Genomic DNA, 20005 nt, shown 5'->3' with positions numbered 1-20005 from the left:
AAGTGTTAATGGAACTTAAAGCACACTTTGCCCTGTCTATAAAATCAGAACTCGATGCTGTAACAAGATGCACTCACAACTTATCAACATTGTTGGACTCATGGGAGAGCAAAGTAGATACTATTTTTAAGTCAATTGAACTTAATAAATCCTCAATCTCTAAGTTGGCTCAGTGTTGGACCTGGCCTCGTGGCGTGGTTCCCCCCGTTCCTCAGCACCCTGTTAGCTAGCCCTGCACCCCCGAAGCCCCTGGTCGCCCAAACTCCCTGCACGACCCCGTCAGCCGACAACCAGCCCCGCATGCCCCCGGCCTCCTTCCCGGCTCCGAGCGCCCAGAACCTACATTACCCTACAGGTTCCCCGGCAGGCATTTTCCCTTCCCGAGATCCCTGACTCCTTGCGCCTAGCACGACCCGGGCCCCAGCGAAACTTAGACTCCAAGGCGCACCAGTCCCGGCTGGGGGGGTAAAGGGATCCTCGAGTGAGATAAGACAGGGAGTTTCGATTGCCCTCCGGCCTCCCCTGAGAGACTGGTATCTCTCACACCTCTGGCCTTCCCCTGTGGACCAGTTTCGATCACACCTATGGCCTCCCCGAGTGCGGGCTCCAGACCCTGCTGGGCGTCTGGGAATCCCCGGATGCATCTTTAAAAGGATCAAAGAGCCAACCGCCGGACCTCTCCAACGACCAGCCCCCAAGGCATGAGACCTCCGCCTGCGAGGGTGCAGACATCAAAGGGCCACTGGACTATATCAAGGCCCGCCCGAGAACTAGCGGGCAATTGTATCCTGGACAAGAAAGCCCTGCTGATCTGATCGCGGCTGACCCTTGGGGAGAACTGAACCTCCGAACTCTTTGAGCCCTGCTGACGCTGTCGCGGCTCCTTCTCGTAACACAGAACTGAAACATCGGAGCCCTGCTGACGCTGTCGCGGCTCGTCCTCGTAAAGACGGAACTAACACCACGGAGCCCTGCTGACCTTGTCGCGGCTCGAGCTTGAACCCTAAAGAGATCTTCGTGAAACCTCCTGAGTCCTGCTGACGCTGTCGCGGCTCCTCAAGAACACCTCCGGATCGAGCCCTGCAGACCTCGTCGCGGCTCGAGGAGTACTCTGGTCCGGCTGGACCATCGACGCTACTAACATGACCTGAGTCGGCTTGAAGTGCGTGAAGCAGCTAGTACGACTACCATCTTCCGTATCCCCCGGCTCGAGGATTGAGAGCTGTGCGTAGGGTACGCTTCGTTCTAGCCTAAAGACTGAGACTGTCCTGCTTCCCCCTTCCCAAATTCCTGAGACTTTACGATCCCTCGATTGCTTGTAAATAAGAGTGCTGAGACCTTTCTTTTATTGTTGATAAAGAACTTGTTACTGAAAACCTACGGTGTGGTTTCCGTTCGTAAGTGTGGTGTGAGCTCAGTGTGTACGATCCTAGACCCGAAGTCCTCCCCGGCAGGGACCTCACGATAAGACTCGGCAGTACTGGTGGGAGAGGTGGGTCCCGGGGTGGTCGGGTGAGTATAACCTGGCCCTCTGAGATCGCCCCTTCTAACACTCAGCAATTAAATCAGGCAATTTGACTTGCTCCAAATGTACAACCCCCCTTGGTAGGGTACAATCCAATCATACAAAAAAATACACCCACCACGATCAAACAATTAGCCCCACAAAAACAGGACCTAGTTAACTCTCAACAGAGGTCTGTGCCTCACACTGATACCGCACATGACAGCAGGCATACAGTAACAACACTAGGCACATCGAATAAACATCAAATACAAAGTAACCAAGAGGCCGACACCAGGATTACAGCACTCCCTAGACCAAGGGAAACAACATCCTTACTCCCCTATATAGATCTGCCTTCAGCCTCCATTCCCTATGTTGTTATTCTAGCTGGCATACCAGAGATGTACACAAGTCGAGGGGAGACACACTACGAACTTAAAAACAAAATAATTGTTGGGCTAAACAAATATAGGCCTCTCCTTTATCAGGAACACAGCGAAATTCAATTCATACGCAGGGTTAGTTGGCTGGGGCGGAGATGTAAGGATATTGCGGAGGACTGCGTAGTGATTAATTTTAGAGATACCCGGATGGTCCAATCTATTTTGGATTGGGGTTACTCAAGGGAGTCAGGGGATATTATGTATTTGCCTTTGGTATAAATCAACCCTTTTAGGCCTATGCAGGACAAAGAGGGCACCATGCACAAGAACTGGGGATTCAGGGATCAGAATGGTGCCATGTCAAACATGGGCTGGGAACGCCAAAAAACACTGGCATACAACATTCCTGTTAATAACAGATTTAGTTGTCTTGACCTGGTAGACTGACTAAATCCTAATAGCAGAAGGCCCATTCATATTAAATATATTGAGGATAGACAGGTAAATATACAGCACGTTGAGTCCCAAATGAACGGAGAGATAATATCCAAGAGACTACCAACATAACCTGTATTCCCAGCCCTCCGAGTAAGTCATATTGGGCTGATGAATGTAGTTCTGGGGAGGGGTCAGGGAACTATGATATAGAAAGGCAGCAAGTCCCACTTCAGTAAAGCTGTACCCCCCAGTTACCACAGAATAACCACAGAACTCACAGATTCTATCCTGGAATATAGCAGGCCTTAGCTCAAAATTGGACTTCTCAGACTGGGTAGAATATATAAATAAACATGAGCTATGTCTGTTCCAGGAAACATGGTCAAGGACAGAATTACACAGAGTGGGCTATGCTACATATAGCATTACTGCCATCCAGGGGGTTAGGAGGAGACCCTTGGGTCAGCGTTCACATGGGATGCAACGTTAAAATCCGAGAGACTTTTTCCTGTGCACTCTTCTTTCTTTTTATAACTCCTTGAAGATTGTACTAATTAATGTCTACTCACGACCAGTGAGGCAGGGGCACACCTCCCAGATGCTTTGATTGCCTTGCCATCTGGTCGCCCCATTGGGAAGCATTGGGTGCGACCAGATGGCCGAGTGGAAATGTGTGACCAGATGGCCGGGACCGACATGACGGCAATCTGCCTGCCCCGAGCCTCCGTGGGAGGGCTCCCGCCTGCCCTTCCAGGGCTTCGGAGCCGCAGGGCTCTGAGGGTCCAGGGCTCCAGGGCACCAGGGCTCCAGGGCTCCAGGGCTCCAGGACTCCAGGGCTCCGGGGCTCCAGGGCTCTGAGGCTCCAGGGCTCCGAGGCTCCAGGGCTCCAGGGCTCCAGGGCTCCAGGGCTCCGGGGCTCCGGGGCTCCAGGGCTCCGGGGCTCCGGGGCTCCAGGGCTCGGGGGCTGCAGGGCTCCGGGGGCTCCGGGGTTGCAGGGCCCGGGACCCATGGAGCCCATCCCGGGTACTTTGCCGCGCCGCGGGCCGGAGGGGGGAGCCCCGGACACCTGGAAGGTGTTGCCCGGGAACACAGCCCATCTGGTCCCCGGCAGGGAACCGCCCACCTGAGAGGGTGTCCGGGCATACCCTTGCCCCTAGTAATCCAGAGGAAAATTACCCCCCTTTCTTGTAATCCGTGCACTCAAGGTGACAGAGGGGACCCCGGGCGCAAACCTGCCCCACCTACTGGAGCCCTGCCTGGTATCCGGGAGGTGAATGGCACCTCATCTGGACTTCCAGGGAAGCCCGGCCATCTGGTCGCCCCATAGGAAAGCATTGGGTGCGACCAGATGGCCGAGGCGAGAGGGGCGACCAGATGGCCGGGACCGAAATGACGCCAATCTGCCTGCCCCGAACCTCCACGGGAGGGCTCCAGCCTGCCCTTGCAGGGCTCCGGGGCTGCAGGGCTCCGAGGCTCGGGGACTGCAGGGCTCCGGGGCTACAGGGCTGCAGGGCTCCGGGGCTTGGGGACTGCAGGGCTCCGGGGGCTGCAGGGCTCCAGGGCTGCAGGTCTCCGGGGCTCCAGGGCTCAGGAGCGGCAGGGCCCCGGGGGCTGCAGGGCTCCGGCGCTGCAGGGCTCCGGGGCTCCAGGGCTCGGGGACTGCAGGGCTGTGGAGCTGCAGGTCTCCGGGGCTCCGGGGCTGCAGGGCTCCGGGGCTGCAGGGCTCCCGGGCTCCAACCAGGCCGGGGAGATCAGGAAGTCTGCCCAGGCACGAGGGACCCCTGTCCCGGGCACACGGACCCTCAGGACGTGCCCCCGTTTTCCACGATTTGTTTTCCAAAATTCTGCGTAGTGTGCGTAGTGGCACTACGCAAACTACGCCCAGCCCTATTATATTCTCTGTGAATGAGTTTTGTATTAGATGTATTCATTATACATACTTAGGTCATCTGAAGGTTACACCAATAGATCCCCGTGTGTCAATTTTAAATGGATAAAATAGTTTATCTTTAGATGGTAGTGATTTGTTTTTCTTTAAATGTTTTTCCTGTGAATGTTTTTAATGCTGTTGTATTGAAGACATTGATGAATTGCTTTATTCTCTGTGTGGACCACAGTTGAGTTCCATCACATATTAAATATAATTGAATTGAAAAAGGGTCACAACGATATTGGTTAATAAAAATATTTGATTTGGTGGAAAAAAATCTTTACAGCACACAACCTAGATTACATACAAGACTGCATTGAAGAAAAATAAATCTTAACCTCCGCAGCAATTGAAGATTTCAGCAGTGACATATCTTTGTCATAGATTGAAAATGTGGAGTTGCCTTGACTGATTCCTCCCGGTTATCATAACAGGGATACAGTCAGAGACTTTTGTAAAGATTTGGCTGAGTGAAAAAAGAGGGCTTTCAAGTACATTTGGTTCCGTAACAGGCTAAAGGAAGGATCTTTGCTCACTCCTCTATTATTTCTCCTTACATAGCCAATTTGTCAAAATTAAGATGAAATAATAGGTGAGACCTAAGATTCGAGGTATCAGAAGCAAGGTATAATGTTACAGTGATACTTTTGTTATTCTGAACCATATCCTGAATGCACTCCAGTTGTCGCTGCATGCTTTGCTGTCAACATAATTTGAAAATGAATCTTTGAATAATGATGATGACTATATTTAACAAAAATTAGAAAAATAACTTTATTTGTTGCTACTAAGATATATAACAAATTTTCTTCAAATTCCCAATTAGATATAATGAAGTTAATGCCATCAACACAGCCTGTATGTGTGGAATCCAGGAATGTTTGACTCTCGCTTCTGACCTTTTTAAGAAATGGATGGACAATCCTGCTAAAAACCCGTGAGTATGTGCTTAAAAAAAGTTACAATTGTCCTCAATAATGTAAGGATTTTCGTTTTTGTGATGACGGGTAAGCAATTAAAACAAACATATTTTTTTAGGGATTTTACCAGCATTAATTGTAGCATACTTTAGTCACTTTATAACTTTATTTTGCTCTCAGATACGTAAGCTTCCTTTCTACTTGTTATTGGAGTTTCTCATTAATAGGGAAATTGTGAACATGTGTCTTTGTACTTTCGAATTATGATGCACAGTCTACTGAAGAGTGGTAATATTAACTCAATGGAATGACTTAAATGGGTCCTTACTCGTAAAGGATCTTTTCAATGTTCTCTGCTTATTGGTGCAGTTGAGCTGGGGAGTGTAATTAGAATGGCTCCCACTGCCAAAACATGGTTTATGTTGCTGCAGTGTGTTCCTTATAATTCTCAGCAATTTCGTTAATGTGAACTAATGGCAATGTAAGGCGTGATTGTATTAGGAGTAGGATAATCTGATTGTGTGCTATCTGTTTATCCAATAGATGGCTATGATGACGCAGCAAAACATGGAAAACAAAATGTCTGTCTTCCAGCAAAATCATTTAACCATTAATAATAGTCTCCTGCAGTTTCCAGCAACTGAGATTAAGTCTTAATGACAGTGACAAAGGGGGGTGGGGGATTGCATGCTTGTTGCAGTCCTAGAGGTACACCAGAATGGCCATATGTAGATGGGGAAGTGAATGGCCACAAGTGTCTTTTTTTTTATAGATAAAGGTGCTACCTGCTCCACAGTTCATCCCATGGAAGTTCCAAACTTACCCCCTCAGGAAAATAAGTCAAAGTTTTGTTGACATTAACACACAAATTACTATTTAGGGTTGAGCAAATGTTCCTGTAAAAATTGGCCCACTAGAGAATGATCACTAATTTGTGATACAATTCCCATAAGCATACCATCATTATGGTTCCTATTGAAAGCGTCTAAGCATCAATCGTGAACCAGTCACTGACATTCAGCCCTGAATGAGCAAAATACATATCAAATTCATGATACCCATGAATTAAACTCATTAACGCCCTGGAAGGGCCAGTAGTACCTTGCGTCTAGTCAGTGTGAAGGGCTACGCTCCTAAAATAACCCCTGCTCACCCCGTTGGTAGCTTGGCACAGGCACGCAGGCTTATCTCAGAAGCTGTGTGTAAAGCATTTGTGAACACATACAGTAATAGCGTGACATACTACAGATGGACACCACACAGGTTGTATTATAAAAATTATTATTTTTATATAGACTTAGCCCAAGAGCAAACGACAAAAATCCACAATACGGTACTCAAGGTGTGCTTAAAAATAGGTTGTTCACTTAAAATCAGTTTCTAGCAAGAGATAACCACCGTGAATTATCATGATGTCGTGGCAGGAGAAATCCCAATGTACGGCACCAACCGGGAGGTGCGCTGCATCGGGCCTGGAGTCAAACACACCCCGAAAGAACAGTACCTTGGAAAAGCGATGAAAACCAAAGACAGCTCACGGCGTCAGGGAGGTGCAGCTTCATTGGCGCTGTGCGGCGTTGCTTCCTTACGACCCCAGGGTAGGTTTAGATACAGTTCCTTACTGCAGCGCACGGGAGGTGAGACAACGGTTCCTTACTTCGTCGGGGAGGTGACGACACAATGTCATGCTGTCGATAGATTCTCCGTCAGGCACTTCGAGGATCGGCTCCGCAATGTCGATGTCACCTTCGGAGTTGATGCTGCCCAGCAGCAGGCGACGGGACCATGGCACAAGACGGAGCAGCGTTCATGGCTTCGGGCAGGTTACGGCATCACTCACTCGCGTCGATGTGGCACGGCGGCCGGCATCAGGTCTATGATGCAAGTCGGAGCAGCGCTCACGGCTTTAGTGCAGAAGCCGGCGTCGGTGTTGCAATTTCCTTCTGCAGAAGCTCAAACCGCAGTTCTCGATGCAGGCCAGCAGAAGGGGTGACATCTTGTATCCCTGAGACTACAGGCAGGAGGCAAGCTCAAGTTCAAGCCCTTGGAGATCTTCTTCAAGATGATGAAAGCACACTCAGTCCTTTTTCTCCTTTCTTTGGCAATGAAGAAACCACTGCACAGGGGTAGTCTCCTCCTTCAGGTTCCCGGTTCTTCTCCTCAGCAAAGGTTTGTCTTGATTTCCAGAAGTGATCTAAAGTTCTGGGCTCTGGGTTCCCTCTTTTATACACCAAAACACTTTGTCTCTGAAGGCAGAGAGTGTCTGTGCCTAATTCAAACCAGTTATGTGCAGTCCTGGAGCACTTTGTTTACAGGACTCATTCTCTTCCTTTGACAGTGTTGGCTAGGGACATCAGACGCACCACAGGAGGCGGAGCCAGCATTGTGGAAGGCAGGCCCAGCCCTTTTCATGTCCCAGGTGCTCCCCTCCCACCACTCTGCATGCAGATGGGTCTATTCAGCCCTGTGTTGACTCACCCTTTCTCCTGGAATCCCCCAGCCCCTGTCACTCAAAAGCCAGACAAGGAATATACAACCCAGCAGAGGCAGGCTTGGATAGCTAGGCAAGAAAATACCTGCTTTCTAAAAGTGGTATTTTGAAACACAGAATGTTAAAACCAACTTCACCAGAAGATGTGTTTGATCATTCTGAGTTCAGGCATACTAAACTCGAATTTCTACCTAGTTTCCTGAGTCAGTTAGGATTCTAAGATGTTATAATCAAACTGCCCATTCTGGCCTATGAGGAACAGGTAGCCTTGCAATAGTGGAAAACGAAAATGGCTGTAATTCACTATCAGGACATGCCACACACATCAGGGCATGTCTTACCTTTTAACTACAATGCACCTTGCCCTTTAGCCTACCTTATGGGTGACTAATATGTATAAAAGGGAAGGTTTAGGGACTGGCAAGTGGGTGCAATTACCCAGTCAACATGGCAGTACCAGACTGCACTCAGGGTCTGCAATGGCAGAACTGAAACACACTTTACAAGCTGCTCCGGTGGTTGGCAGAATCAGTACTGCAAGCCCACCAGCAGCATTTGATTTTCAAGCCCTGGGCACACGCAGTGCACTGTACTAGGGTCTGACAAGTAAACAATACAAGCCAATCATGGAGTCACTAACCCATACATCAATTTACCATAGGGAGCACTTGCACTGTGGTACGGAACAGCAGTAGCACAGTGCCCAAAAGCATCTAAAACCAGCAAAAACATAAGAGGCAACAGCAAAAATGGAATGGAGACCCACGCCAATGGTGCCAGGTCTAACATTCATGCTACCATCTAAATATACAATTGCTAAAAACAGTTGGCTATATGGCAGATATTTAGCATGTGTTTAACATTCATATCTATATATTGCAACGGAGTCTCCTCCGGACCCAGCCCACTTTCACATTTTACTGATACGTAGATACATTTCTTAATACATAGTAGAAACATAAGCATACTAGTTCTCAGTCCGTAGATGTATCCAATCTCATTTTGAACCAATGAAAGAGAAAAGAAAAATATAATAAAGGAAGAAACAACGATTCAGAACAAGGGGATAAGCAGTACATATTAAACCTTACATATTAAACCGGTCGGAATCATTCCCCCAGATGTACCGCTAACTCCTCACTAGTGTTCAGCCTTTTAGTTTGTAAATCTATGATATATCGACACTCCAAGCATCTCAACCTAAGTATTCTGTCACCTCCCCTTGAATTTACAGGTACATGATCAATGCAATAGTATGTCAGAAAATCCCTGTTGCGATTATGCTCCTTATTAAAATGTCTCACAACCGGATAAGTCTCATCACCATTAGTTATCGCCATCAGATGTTCCAATATCTGAATTTTAGCTGGGTGAATGGTGCTGCCGATATAACGGAGCCCACATGGGCATGTAAGTCAGTAGACGATGTATGGCTGGAACAAGTCAGGATTTTTTTTATTTTCTTAGGTGTAGGTAGACCAGGTAAATTAAAGGTCAAAACTCGTTTATTCTGTTTGCACGCCTTGCATTTCCCACAAGGAAAGAGCTAGGCCTGGGCGGTAAATTCGGTTCTGCTCACAGAATTTGCAAAATTCGGGTAATTTCGCTTTCTGCGGCGAAGGCGGAATTTACCAAAATTCTGCGATCGTGGGTTCGCGGACTTTATTGCTTGTTTGCGCTTTCAACATGCGTGTTCCTGAGATATTTCTCCCCGAGTACACAAACAGCATTCACGAACAGGAAAAAAGCATCGCGAACGGGCGGAACAAGTAATTCCGCGTGTTTGCGGAACTTTTGCGTGCTCGCTGAGATTTTTTACCTTTTCACGGAGCTTAGTATAGCGCGACTACGCAAATTCTGCCCACCCCTATAAAGAACCCATTTAATGGTTTCAACATAGACTTAAATGTCTCTACGCTAAGATGGATATATACTAAGTCATTCCGTAGCGATCTGGCTTTTCTAAATGTCACCAAAGGGTTAGAAGGTAAGTCGGCCCCTATGACATTACCTGAGAGGAGGGTATACCAATTTGTTTCTTAAAATGCGTTTCAATTGACCTGCATTCTCGGAATAGGTTTTAATCATGGGAAACTTCCCATTTGTACTTGATGACTTACTAACCTTATTCCTTTTCTTATCCTTTTCAATCAGTAAATCAGCTCTTTTTATAGCACTGAGTCTCTGCATGGCATGTTGGAGAACTTCTTCAGTATACCCCCTTTGCCTAAAGCGTTTCATACTTGCTTCAGCTGTCACTTTGAATTCACACTTGCTGGTATTGTTTCTTTTCAATCTCAACAGTTATCCATAGGGAATGCTGTTGATCAGTTTTTTAGGATGGCTACTCGTGGCATACAAGGTAGAGTTACCTGCCATTGATTTTCTATGGAGCTTAGTGTGTAACTGTCCTTCCGCTACGTAAACATTGAGATCTAGATAGTTGACAGATTCTGTGCTTATTTCCCCTGAAAATGTTAGGTTTACCTCATTCAGGTTCAACACCTCAACAATTAATTTCGCCATATCAGGTGACCCTTCGAAAACAATAAAGAGGTCATTGATGTAGAGGTCCAAGGTAATAATCCTGTCTGTCCATATTTTATTGGGCGCAGCCCAGACCACCTGCTCCTCCCACCAGCCAACAAATAAATGTGCCTAACTGGGGGAGAAGCAGGTGCTTATCATCATTCTGGAGACCTGTTTATAAAACTGATTCTGAAAAAGGAACATGTTATTATTCAAACAAAATGCAGTACTGCTTTCAGGCCATCTTTATGGGCTATGCAGGTGTAAAGACGGGTAATGTCCAAAACCGTGGGAGAAAAAACCCCCTCCCACTCAATTTTCTCAATGTGTCAAAGGAAATCCTTAGTATCTCGTATAGATGATTTCAGCTTGACCACATGTTGGGCAAGAAAGAAGTCTATATACATAGACATATGTTCTGTTAAGCTTCCCAGTGACACCACAATAGGTCTACCAGGAGGGTTCATTAAATCCTTGTGGACCTTGGGTAGATGGTATAACGTGGGAATGATTGGATTCAAGCATCTAAGGAATAAGTGTTCTTCTGATTCCAGCATATTTTTATTATACCATTGAGTCATTAACAAAAGTTAATCCGTGATGCTTTGATTGTAAATTCTTTCATTGATCTTTTCATAGCATTGGACATCTGTCAGTTGTCGTATGGCTTCAGTATTGTATTGTGTCCATGTCAATAGGACAATATTGTCCCTCTTATCAGAAGGTTTACAAACTAGTGTGCTGTCTCGACACAAACCATCCACGGCAAGTTGTTGTTTTTTGGTAAGGTTAATGACCTTCTTGGAATATTTGTTATCTCTCCGTAGACGTAGGAGATCTTTATTCAGAGAAAGTGTTGATGTGATCAGTCAGCATCTGTGGGAGGAATACTGAGGGAGGCTTAAATGTACTCACTGCCCCGCTTTGTTCTACTCCTACATGAGGCATCTGTTGAGTTAAGCTCATAGGAGTTTCAGTAGATTCAATGTCTTCAGTTCGTAGACTCTCCAACACATGAAGGATTTTAAGATCTTTTCCCGTTAAGATGTCTGTATCAGTCACAGTTGAAGATGATTGTTTAGTTCTGGTTATAACTGGTTTCAACTTGAATACTTGTGTAGTTTTAACTTACGGGTGAACTTAAAAAGATCTATATGAGTTTGGGTGTATTCATACTTTTTGGTGGGCAAAAAATACAGATCAAGTTTTAAAACTGATTCTTCAGCAGCTGTTAGAGTTCTTGTTGATAAATTGATGATTATCAAATTTCCTTCTTCGCTCATTTGTTCCTGTTGAAGAACTTTTTGCTGCGGGTCACCGCTGAGGAGCGTTCACTTCTTGTCGGTCCCCTCATCGTCTTCCTCTTGCTCATTGTTCAGAGAGTTTGCCCCAGCCCCCGCGCTCTTGACTGTCGGATTAGTATGAACTCCTCATGAAAAGGAGCCTTCTCCCAGGTCATTCTGCTTCCACTTTTCTCACTGGATGATTCATCACCAGTGACCTCAGATTCTGAGGTGTCCGTTGTATCAGCAGTGGGCGGTGTCTTCTTGTTCTGAAGTTCTTTTCTTGGGGTGTTATACTTGCGAGCAAAGGTCAGCACCCTGCCCATGTTATAGTCTCTTTCATTGCAATCAAATTCTTCGGGTTTTCGTGGTTTAATCCTTCGCTTATAGGCCTTAAATTTTTTTTTTATCCATTCCCTTCTTACATCCAAATGCAAATGAAATGTGCCACGGGTCTGAAAATAGTTAAATGTATAAAATGGAAAAAGTAACTACAAGTACCATAATGCCTCATAATAAGGCAATTATGTTTGACATGTATAAAGATAGAAACAAACAATGGACAAATGTTTGTAACCGTGATCAAGATCGTAAGATCGAAACGCGTAGGTAAAGCTGTGTGCTGTAATGGCACATAAATAAAACCTGCTATAATTCAAATTCCTGGTGGAGTGCTAGTATAATTGCTCTTTTGGTGGAAAAAAAAAATCTATATATATATATATATATATGTATATATATATATATACATATATATATATATATATATATCCTACTAGTAGGTATAGTTAGGACCTAGTTACCATAGGAAAATGGCAACATTCTATTCTCAATAACTTTGGCGCCGATTGACGAATATTCGCGAAATTTTCAAAACTAATTCTTTGTTGATATCAGCTCCTATGTTGTAAGTTTGGGGGTGATTCGTTAAGGGGGAGTGAGAAAAAAGGGGGGTCCCAAGACATGTTTTCTCCATGTTAATATCCAAAGGAAACTTTAGACAAGGCTACAGGTCGAACGGGTGAGCTGAATTACCCCAAATTTGGCAGGGAGAAGGGTCTTGGTCTAGAAAGCACGCTTTTGTTTATTTAGTGTACATCCGTTCAGTAGTTTTTGAGAAATATTGAAATTTACCTATATCGATATTTGGGAATTCTGCAATCTGATTGGCTGAGGCGTTACGACCACAAGCTTCCTGCTGATTGGCTGCGAGCGGTGTAAGCGGTTGCAACTAGGAAGTGTTGGCCACCATTATGTGATTCCGTTGAAGCAAGTAAGGGGACAAAAAAGCAGGACAAAAGTGGGAAAGAGAAGGGTATGAGCACTGTAACCTCTGTGGAGTATTTAGGGTGTGCTATAGAGAGGGTGCGAAGCAAAGTATTCACCCCTACCGGTGTGTAAGTGGTGGGCTACGGAAATTAATTGAGGTATTGCATAGAGTATGATGTGGGTAAGGTGAGCTGGTGCGGGACTCGGGGATTAAAGCGTGAGCCCAAATTGTGTGTCTTAAGCTGTGAATCCATCTGCCGTGGCCGCTGCACTGCAGTTGTGGAAGTAGTGTCAGCATGTGTTTATAACTACTAGGATGAACTACTGACCCGTACTGGTATGAAATTCCTGGGGTACGGAATATATGTGAGGTATTGTCTAGAGTCTCATGCTGCTAAGCTGAGCTGCTGCCGTAGTCGGGGATTAAAACGAGAGCCCAAACTGTGTGTCGTATGCTGTGAAGTTATGTGCTCTGGCCGCTTTGCCACATCTGTGAAAGTAGTGTCAGCATGTAGTTATAGCTACTTGGATGAACTTTTGTTTAGAACATTGTAGCTTGTGTATGGTGCTTAGGTAGTGTTGTATAGGTAGTGTGAAGGTAAATCAATACGGTATTTGTAAAGCGCAAACTACTCACCCGTTTGTAAGTCGAGCTGGGGATCAAAGCGAGAGGTCTGTGCTGCAAAGTGAGATGGTCTGGCCGCTGTGGCACAGCTGTGTGGAGAATACATTTTGGCGAGGGTGCAGAAGTTGGCGTTATATGGCCCTAAAATAGCGTGCCTAAATTGTAAGTTATAGGGTGGCTCTAAAAGGAGCCCTTGTGTTCATTAGTTGGAGCTACATATAAGCTTGGATGCACAGCTTCAAGTTATTCAGGAAAACTCGGTTTCCCTGATCTGTGAAGTGTACTCCATCACTTCTGTATATATCTGCCATATCAAAACGTATGTTGTTGTTGTAGATGGAGCCCATTTTGTAGTCTCTGGGGTATGCAGCTACAGCTTTGTTGACTTTTTACCGAGATTTTCTAATCTGAGGACTAAATTGTTTGGACCAGTTCCACTTCTGTCTTTGGCATGTATTGGAATATACAAAGACAGTTTGAGGCAAAATTAACATCAATTGTCCAAAGGTGTCCTTCATAAGCATTTTCAAACCTACCCAGGTCAATGTAACTAGGTCATTTCCACCACAGTGCTCAATCATGAGGTTATGGTGTTGGAGATGCAAAAAGGTTTTAACCAAAGGCAACAATTGGTGCCACTTCAATCCTCTCTATCCAAACCATTTAATGTCCACATTTGTAAACCTAGATCTAAGTCAATACGTCTCTGTTCTGCATACCTCTTGCACCAGAAAACATAGCTATGTCTCACCGATCCACACTAGCATTTTGAAGGTATGGCTGGAAGGTATGGAAAGATGTCTGTTGCTCATGGAGTTCCTTCACAGAATAAGGGATATGTTTAAAGATGGGGAACTAGTTTTTTTCACATACAAAAGGGTACCTGATTGGGAGATGAAAAGCATTGTTTTTTAAAAGTAGGGTGCACGTTCGTTTTGTGGAAAAGTATATTTGTGATTGGTTAAGAAAAAGCAGTTTGTACTTGGAGTATATATTATAGGATAAAATTTGCTCAACTCAACCACACCTGCTACTTGCATTTAGAAGGCACTGTTCAAACTTAAAACAATTGTGAACTTTTAACCTGCACATGGCGTTAAATGTTTGAGAAAATTTTGCAAAAAAATATTGTTAGGTTTAAAAAAAATTGATGAACTTTTAACCTCCACGTGTTGTATAATGTTCTAGAAAGTGTGTTGATAGAATACGTTGCATTTCTGACTTCGATGTGTACTTGAATATTAAAAAAACTGTTTATATGGAAAAGTAGAAAGACAGTAATAGAGAGAAGTTTTGAAAGCTAAAAGAATCAAGGAACTATTGTAATTTGTTCTTGATTACCTACTGGCGGTCGCTAGTAGGTAGTTATCACTGTTACCGGTCTGAAAGTGTGGTGTTGCTCAGAGTGGCATGGTGCTGATATGATATGGTGCTACACTCGGGTATTAAACCGAGAGTCTAAACCGTGAGGTAATTGCTGTAAAGTGATGTGGTATGGTGTTTGTAGCATACGTGTGCAAGTAGTGTTAGAAGGCATTTATACCATACAGGGAGTGGGAAACAAACTACTGACCGCTACTGTGTGATGATAGTATACCGGAAGCGGGAAGCGAAGTAGTTATGCCTACCGGTGTGAAGACTTGGGGATGAAACCAAGCTGATTGCTGTAAAGTGATGGGCTCTGGGCGCTGTAGGATAATAGCTGCTGTAGTATAAGTGTGTAAGTAGTGTTAGTATGCATTTATAATATATAGGGAGTGGGAAGCTAACTACTCACCCCTACTGGTGTGAAGACTCGGGGATTGAACCATGAGCCTAAATTGTGAGCTCATTAATGTAAAGTGATGTGCACTGGGCACTGTAGCATACCAGTGGAAGTAGTGTTAGTTTATGTTTATACAATATAGGGAGTGGGAAGCTAAATACTTACCCCTACCGGTCTCAAGACTCGTGGATAAAACCATGAGCTCATTGCTGTAAAGTCATGTGCTCTGTGTAGTGTTCCAATGTAAGTCATAGTAGAATGTTAGTATGCAATTCTACTAGAATCTAAGTATGTAATGTTAGAATGTAGGGCTGTCATGAGGGGAACCTTGCGGAGTTTATACACGGTGCTGGATTAGACTGTTGCTTTGCTGTCTGCTCATGTTGGTGGTTGTTTCAGGTGTCTTGTTTTCTTGTAATGAATCTACTTATTGGATCCGCTGCTGTCTGCCTCTTCACTACATAAATTTGGTAACGAGCGTGAGAAGGCAAAAAGAAAGGCAACACTCACTAATATTTCAAAATTGCTTGCGTTGTGCTGAAGACCCGTTTTCTTAGTGTAGCTGTTTCTACTCATGCCAGGGCTGTCGGCTCATTGAACTATGTCAATCGACTTCTGGTAGGATTTATATTTTTAGATTTTGCGCTTCCTCTGCTTGTTCACTACATTCTGGTCGCTGTACTACACGTGTGTAAGTAGTGTTAGTATGTGTTTATACTAACAAATGCATCATTGTCCTAGGGAGGGCGACCTCTCAGGAGCAGCTCATACAATCTCCCAGGGTGTGTATTGGCTGGACATTTGTGTTTGCTATTAGAGGGTGGTGCATGGCTTCAACCCTGTGATAGCAAATACTTGTTCAACTACTTGAAGAGAGAGGAGGAAAACCTTGTATCACTGTAATAGAGGGTATGCGGATGGTAAAAATGGAGAGAAAAGAAGAAACAAAAAAAAAGCGGGGTCTCACTCGTTCTTTTAAATGAGGCCCCTGGTGGGTAATGTTCCGTGGCCAATCCAAATATTATATTGCGGGGTCTCTGTAGGACTGGGGATCTTAATGTTACATGTAAATTAGGCACGGAAGGGGAAGATGTTTTGCAGCCTAGGGGAGCGCCACCTTCCTGGGTATTGTTTACTAATTGTTCGGGGGGGTTCAAGGCCAACGGAAGTTCAGGGATCGCCACACTCCGGGTCTTTATTTAAATATGCAGGGTGGGCCTCAGCTGTCCCTGAAGCCTCGGTGGTCCTAGGCAGTGCCTTATTTGTTCTGCAATCACACTGGCAGTACTTATGGTGTTATAAAGTGATACACTCATAGAACTCTTGCAGTTGTACAATTACCCAGGCTTCATTTGTCTAATAGTCAGTTAGATTATGTTTGGCAGGTGCACTCTAATATTAAATAACTTTGTCCTTAAAATTTCCTATAAACAGATGATTTTCACAATAAATAATAGACACGTGTTGTCAGAAAAAGAAGACCTATACACTCAGTTCTTTATTTGAAAAAAAATAAACCTTTATTAAAACACAAATAAATAGAAATATAACTTTAATAGAAGAAACAGTATAATAAAAAAATGGGGGTTGAACTCTAGTGGAAGCAGCGTAGGAAACCTGCAAGGCAAAAATGAGACATAAGTATGTGTGCTATGTGGAAGAGGTAAAGAAAGGTAGTACGAATGAAAGGACCATAGTGGGAATGGAAGGGAGGGGGAGTTGGTGGAAGGGAGAAGGGGAGGGAGAGTCAAAAGAAGAGAGGGAGGAGGAGACAGAGCGATGGCGTATTGCACCCAGCCCTTAGTGTTTACCCTCCCGTCACCCATTTGTCTAGGACACTGGGGTCCGCGAGAAAGAGTGTGGTTCAGCAAGTCCTTAAAATTAAATACATGAGGACAGAGATTATGGGCCATATTATCAAGGAAGTGTGATAACATTATCGCCCTTCCTTGATAATATTCTGGCGGTTCTGGTGTGAACCTGGGCTTCTATTGGAATTCACAAGGGCATATTATCAACCCCTTATCGCCATTTTAGAAGCAGTTTCCTGCCGCTAAAGTGGTGATAATGTTATCGCCGTTCTTTGATAATATAGTCCTACATAATTAGCTACGGGAAAACCGCTTACATGCACCTGTGCACCCAGGGTGCTGCACCCCTACCCCTTCCCCCGCACTGTGCTCAATTGTAGGTCTTGCACACCGAGGTTTCACTGCTCACCTGCCACCACTGGAGTGTCCCACGATGTGTTGGTGCAAGCTACTAGTTCGCGGTACGTTTGTATGGTAGAACAGGTCTCCTGTCGTGGACAGTGTCTTGATACCACGATGGAAGGTGTCAGAATTCCAGGGCATCATTGCGGGGTCAGCTCCCGCTCCGCCTCTCTTGAGGCAAACAATGGAATGTCTGAAAAGGGAGAAATAATTTAATGGTGGAAATGTCTGGAGGTAAATGAAGGTTTAGTTCAAGCTTGATAGAAAATAGGAGTTGAGTGCATCCTTCGTTTTTGTAGTACGATCTACCAATTGTTAGTGGTAATCGTGGTTCAAAGATGAGTTGGAATGCACAAGAATACACAAGGTTAAATTATATTATTTTATACCAACGTTCACATACAAAGGAACAGAGCGCATGCTAGAAGCATAATGTGGGCGTGTAATGCAATGGCAGGAGCCTGTGTGCATGTACACTTAGTAAGGAGCTCACTACAGTGTCATAAAAGCCAACGCCCACTGGCTCAGGCCTACAGTACGGTACAGCAGGTCCCTAAAATGAGACTGATGTGACTGAATGAGGTCAGAAATCACATAATTACTCACAGCAACATCGCTTTTTCGCACGTGCGCACTCAGGGTGATGCATCCCACCCCTCCCGCAGCATGGCGCTCAACAGGTGTCTGTAGGGCAGTGCTGCCCGTAGGCTCAGGCCTACCTTATGGTACAGCAGGTCTTTAAAATGAGACAGATATGTGACTGAACGAGGTCAGAGATCACATCATAACACATGGCAATATCGCTTATTCGCACGTGCACACTCTGGCTGATGCATCCCGCAGCACAGCGCTCAAGAGGTGTGTGTAGGGCAGCGCTGCCCGCTGGCTCAGGCCTACAGGTCTTTAAAATGAGACAGATATGAGACTGAATGAGGTCAGAGAGAACATCATTACACACAGCAATATCGTTTGTTCGCACCAGCGCAGCCATGCTGAAGCACCCCACCCCTCCTGCCGCACCTCGCTGAATTGGAGGCCCTGGGCACCCAGGCCGCTCTGCTAACCTGCTGTCATTGTTGTGTGAGCATACACTACGGGCAGCAGTGCTCACAATTCAGATGGTGTGTTGATTGCAGGAGAGTGTACACCTCAAGGATCCCTTTCGTAGACGATGGGCAGTAGGGCTCATAATTTAGAGCCCGTTTTGATTGCCAGGATGGTGTACACCTCATGGATCTATTTCTTTTTTTTATTGTGCATTGTAATATGCACGGTGGATGCGGCATATCACCTGAGGCAGTGTGGAAGAAGAGGGATGTGTGGCATAGTGGTTATCCTATTTATACGTACGCAAAGTGGGCTGGGCTTGCGTACACCAGGCCAGAGTTGGGGTGTGAATAATTATTCCGGGGACCTGGGCGTTGTTCAGTTCCTGTCTAGCCAAGAAGTGTACTTATGTGTGTTTCTTTTTTAGTTTTGACCTCGCAGAGTGTGCAATTTAGATTAGTGTAGCATGTGTCGGAGGGCGGAAACTATCTTTAATGAGATGGCATGTGATCTAGGATGTGCAGTCTGCCCGTGGCTGATGATACTCCTTAGAGCCACCAATACCCAGGCCGAAAGGCAGCACAATAATGTGTGCACACACACACTAGGGGCATTGTGTAACACATATTCGTTTTTTGATGGAACATTTGAGAGGCATGGCAATCACAAGTGGAAGGCTAATGTACAGAGCATGAATATTGATCAAGATGATTGTTGCATGTTGTGTGTAGTATAAGATGTGTGTATACAGGAAAACACTTTTCAAGAAAGCTTTCTAAGCAGAAAGGTGTCTCTCATCAAACGCTGTAGAGACAATTAGTAAAATGGGTGTGGTCGTCCAACTGTTACAATGGGAAATGTTATGAACCAATCAAATGCTTTTTTTAAGGTCACATGGCAATTACGCACCGAACACGCAAGGAGGCCACACCCGACTCGATTTTGACAAAATACATTTATCATAATATGATTTTATTACAGTTAGAAATATATAAATGTTTAAAATAATTTAGATTTTTGCGTGCTCTCATATACTCATATACTGTTTAAAGTTTATTAGATATACTTTTGAGACAAAAAAAAGGAATGGCGTACCTGGCGCGGATCTATACATCTTTGACGTAACACAGGGCTGGGCAAATGTACTCGTCGAATACGCATAGCGCAGTGGGTGCAACCCCATACGTACATGATGTAACGCGTGGCTTGGTACTGCATACCTGTCGGATACCAAAGTAGCACCTGAGGTGACTTCATGCGTATATGATGTCACGCGGGACGCGGTGTCACGAACCCGCTGCATACGAAATGCGCATTATTTATGAGTTTAGCAATATGGCGGATAGGATTCATGTGGTGATGGAGCTTGGTACGCTACCGGTATGGGAGTGCAGTTTTCTCCCCCCCCCCCCCAAAAAAAAATACATATTTTTTGGGGAAGATATAAAACATTACATAATTTGTAAAGTTAAAAAAAAGAAGTATAATAGAGTTCCAAAATATTTAAAAATATAATAGTAAAAATGTAGGTTTTATAAACATTAAAATATGAAATTAACATTTAAAAAACCTTTGAAATTCACTGAAACAACCATAGGTTTTACT

The 20005-nt window shown here is 44.9% G+C and overlaps 1 protein-coding gene across 1 annotated transcript in view; it reads left to right on the top strand.

Annotated features, from left to right (window-relative positions):
• Window positions 1-20005, top strand: part of LOC144824116 (aminopeptidase N-like) — an 880577-nt gene that overhangs the window by 548844 nt on the left and 311728 nt on the right. Inside the window, exon 17 of the mRNA XM_078683228.1 lies at window positions 5085-5195. Within this exon, the coding sequence (XP_078539354.1) occupies window positions 5085-5195 (111 nt within the window). The remainder of the gene's footprint in view (window positions 1-5084; window positions 5196-20005) is intronic.

The sequence above is a fragment of the Lissotriton helveticus genome, chromosome 3_1, assembly GCF_964261635.1.
Source record: "Lissotriton helveticus chromosome 3_1, aLisHel1.1, whole genome shotgun sequence".
Classification (NCBI taxonomy): Eukaryota; Metazoa; Chordata; class Amphibia; order Caudata; family Salamandridae; genus Lissotriton; species Lissotriton helveticus.
This window is presented reverse-complemented; position numbering and strand designations above follow the sequence as displayed.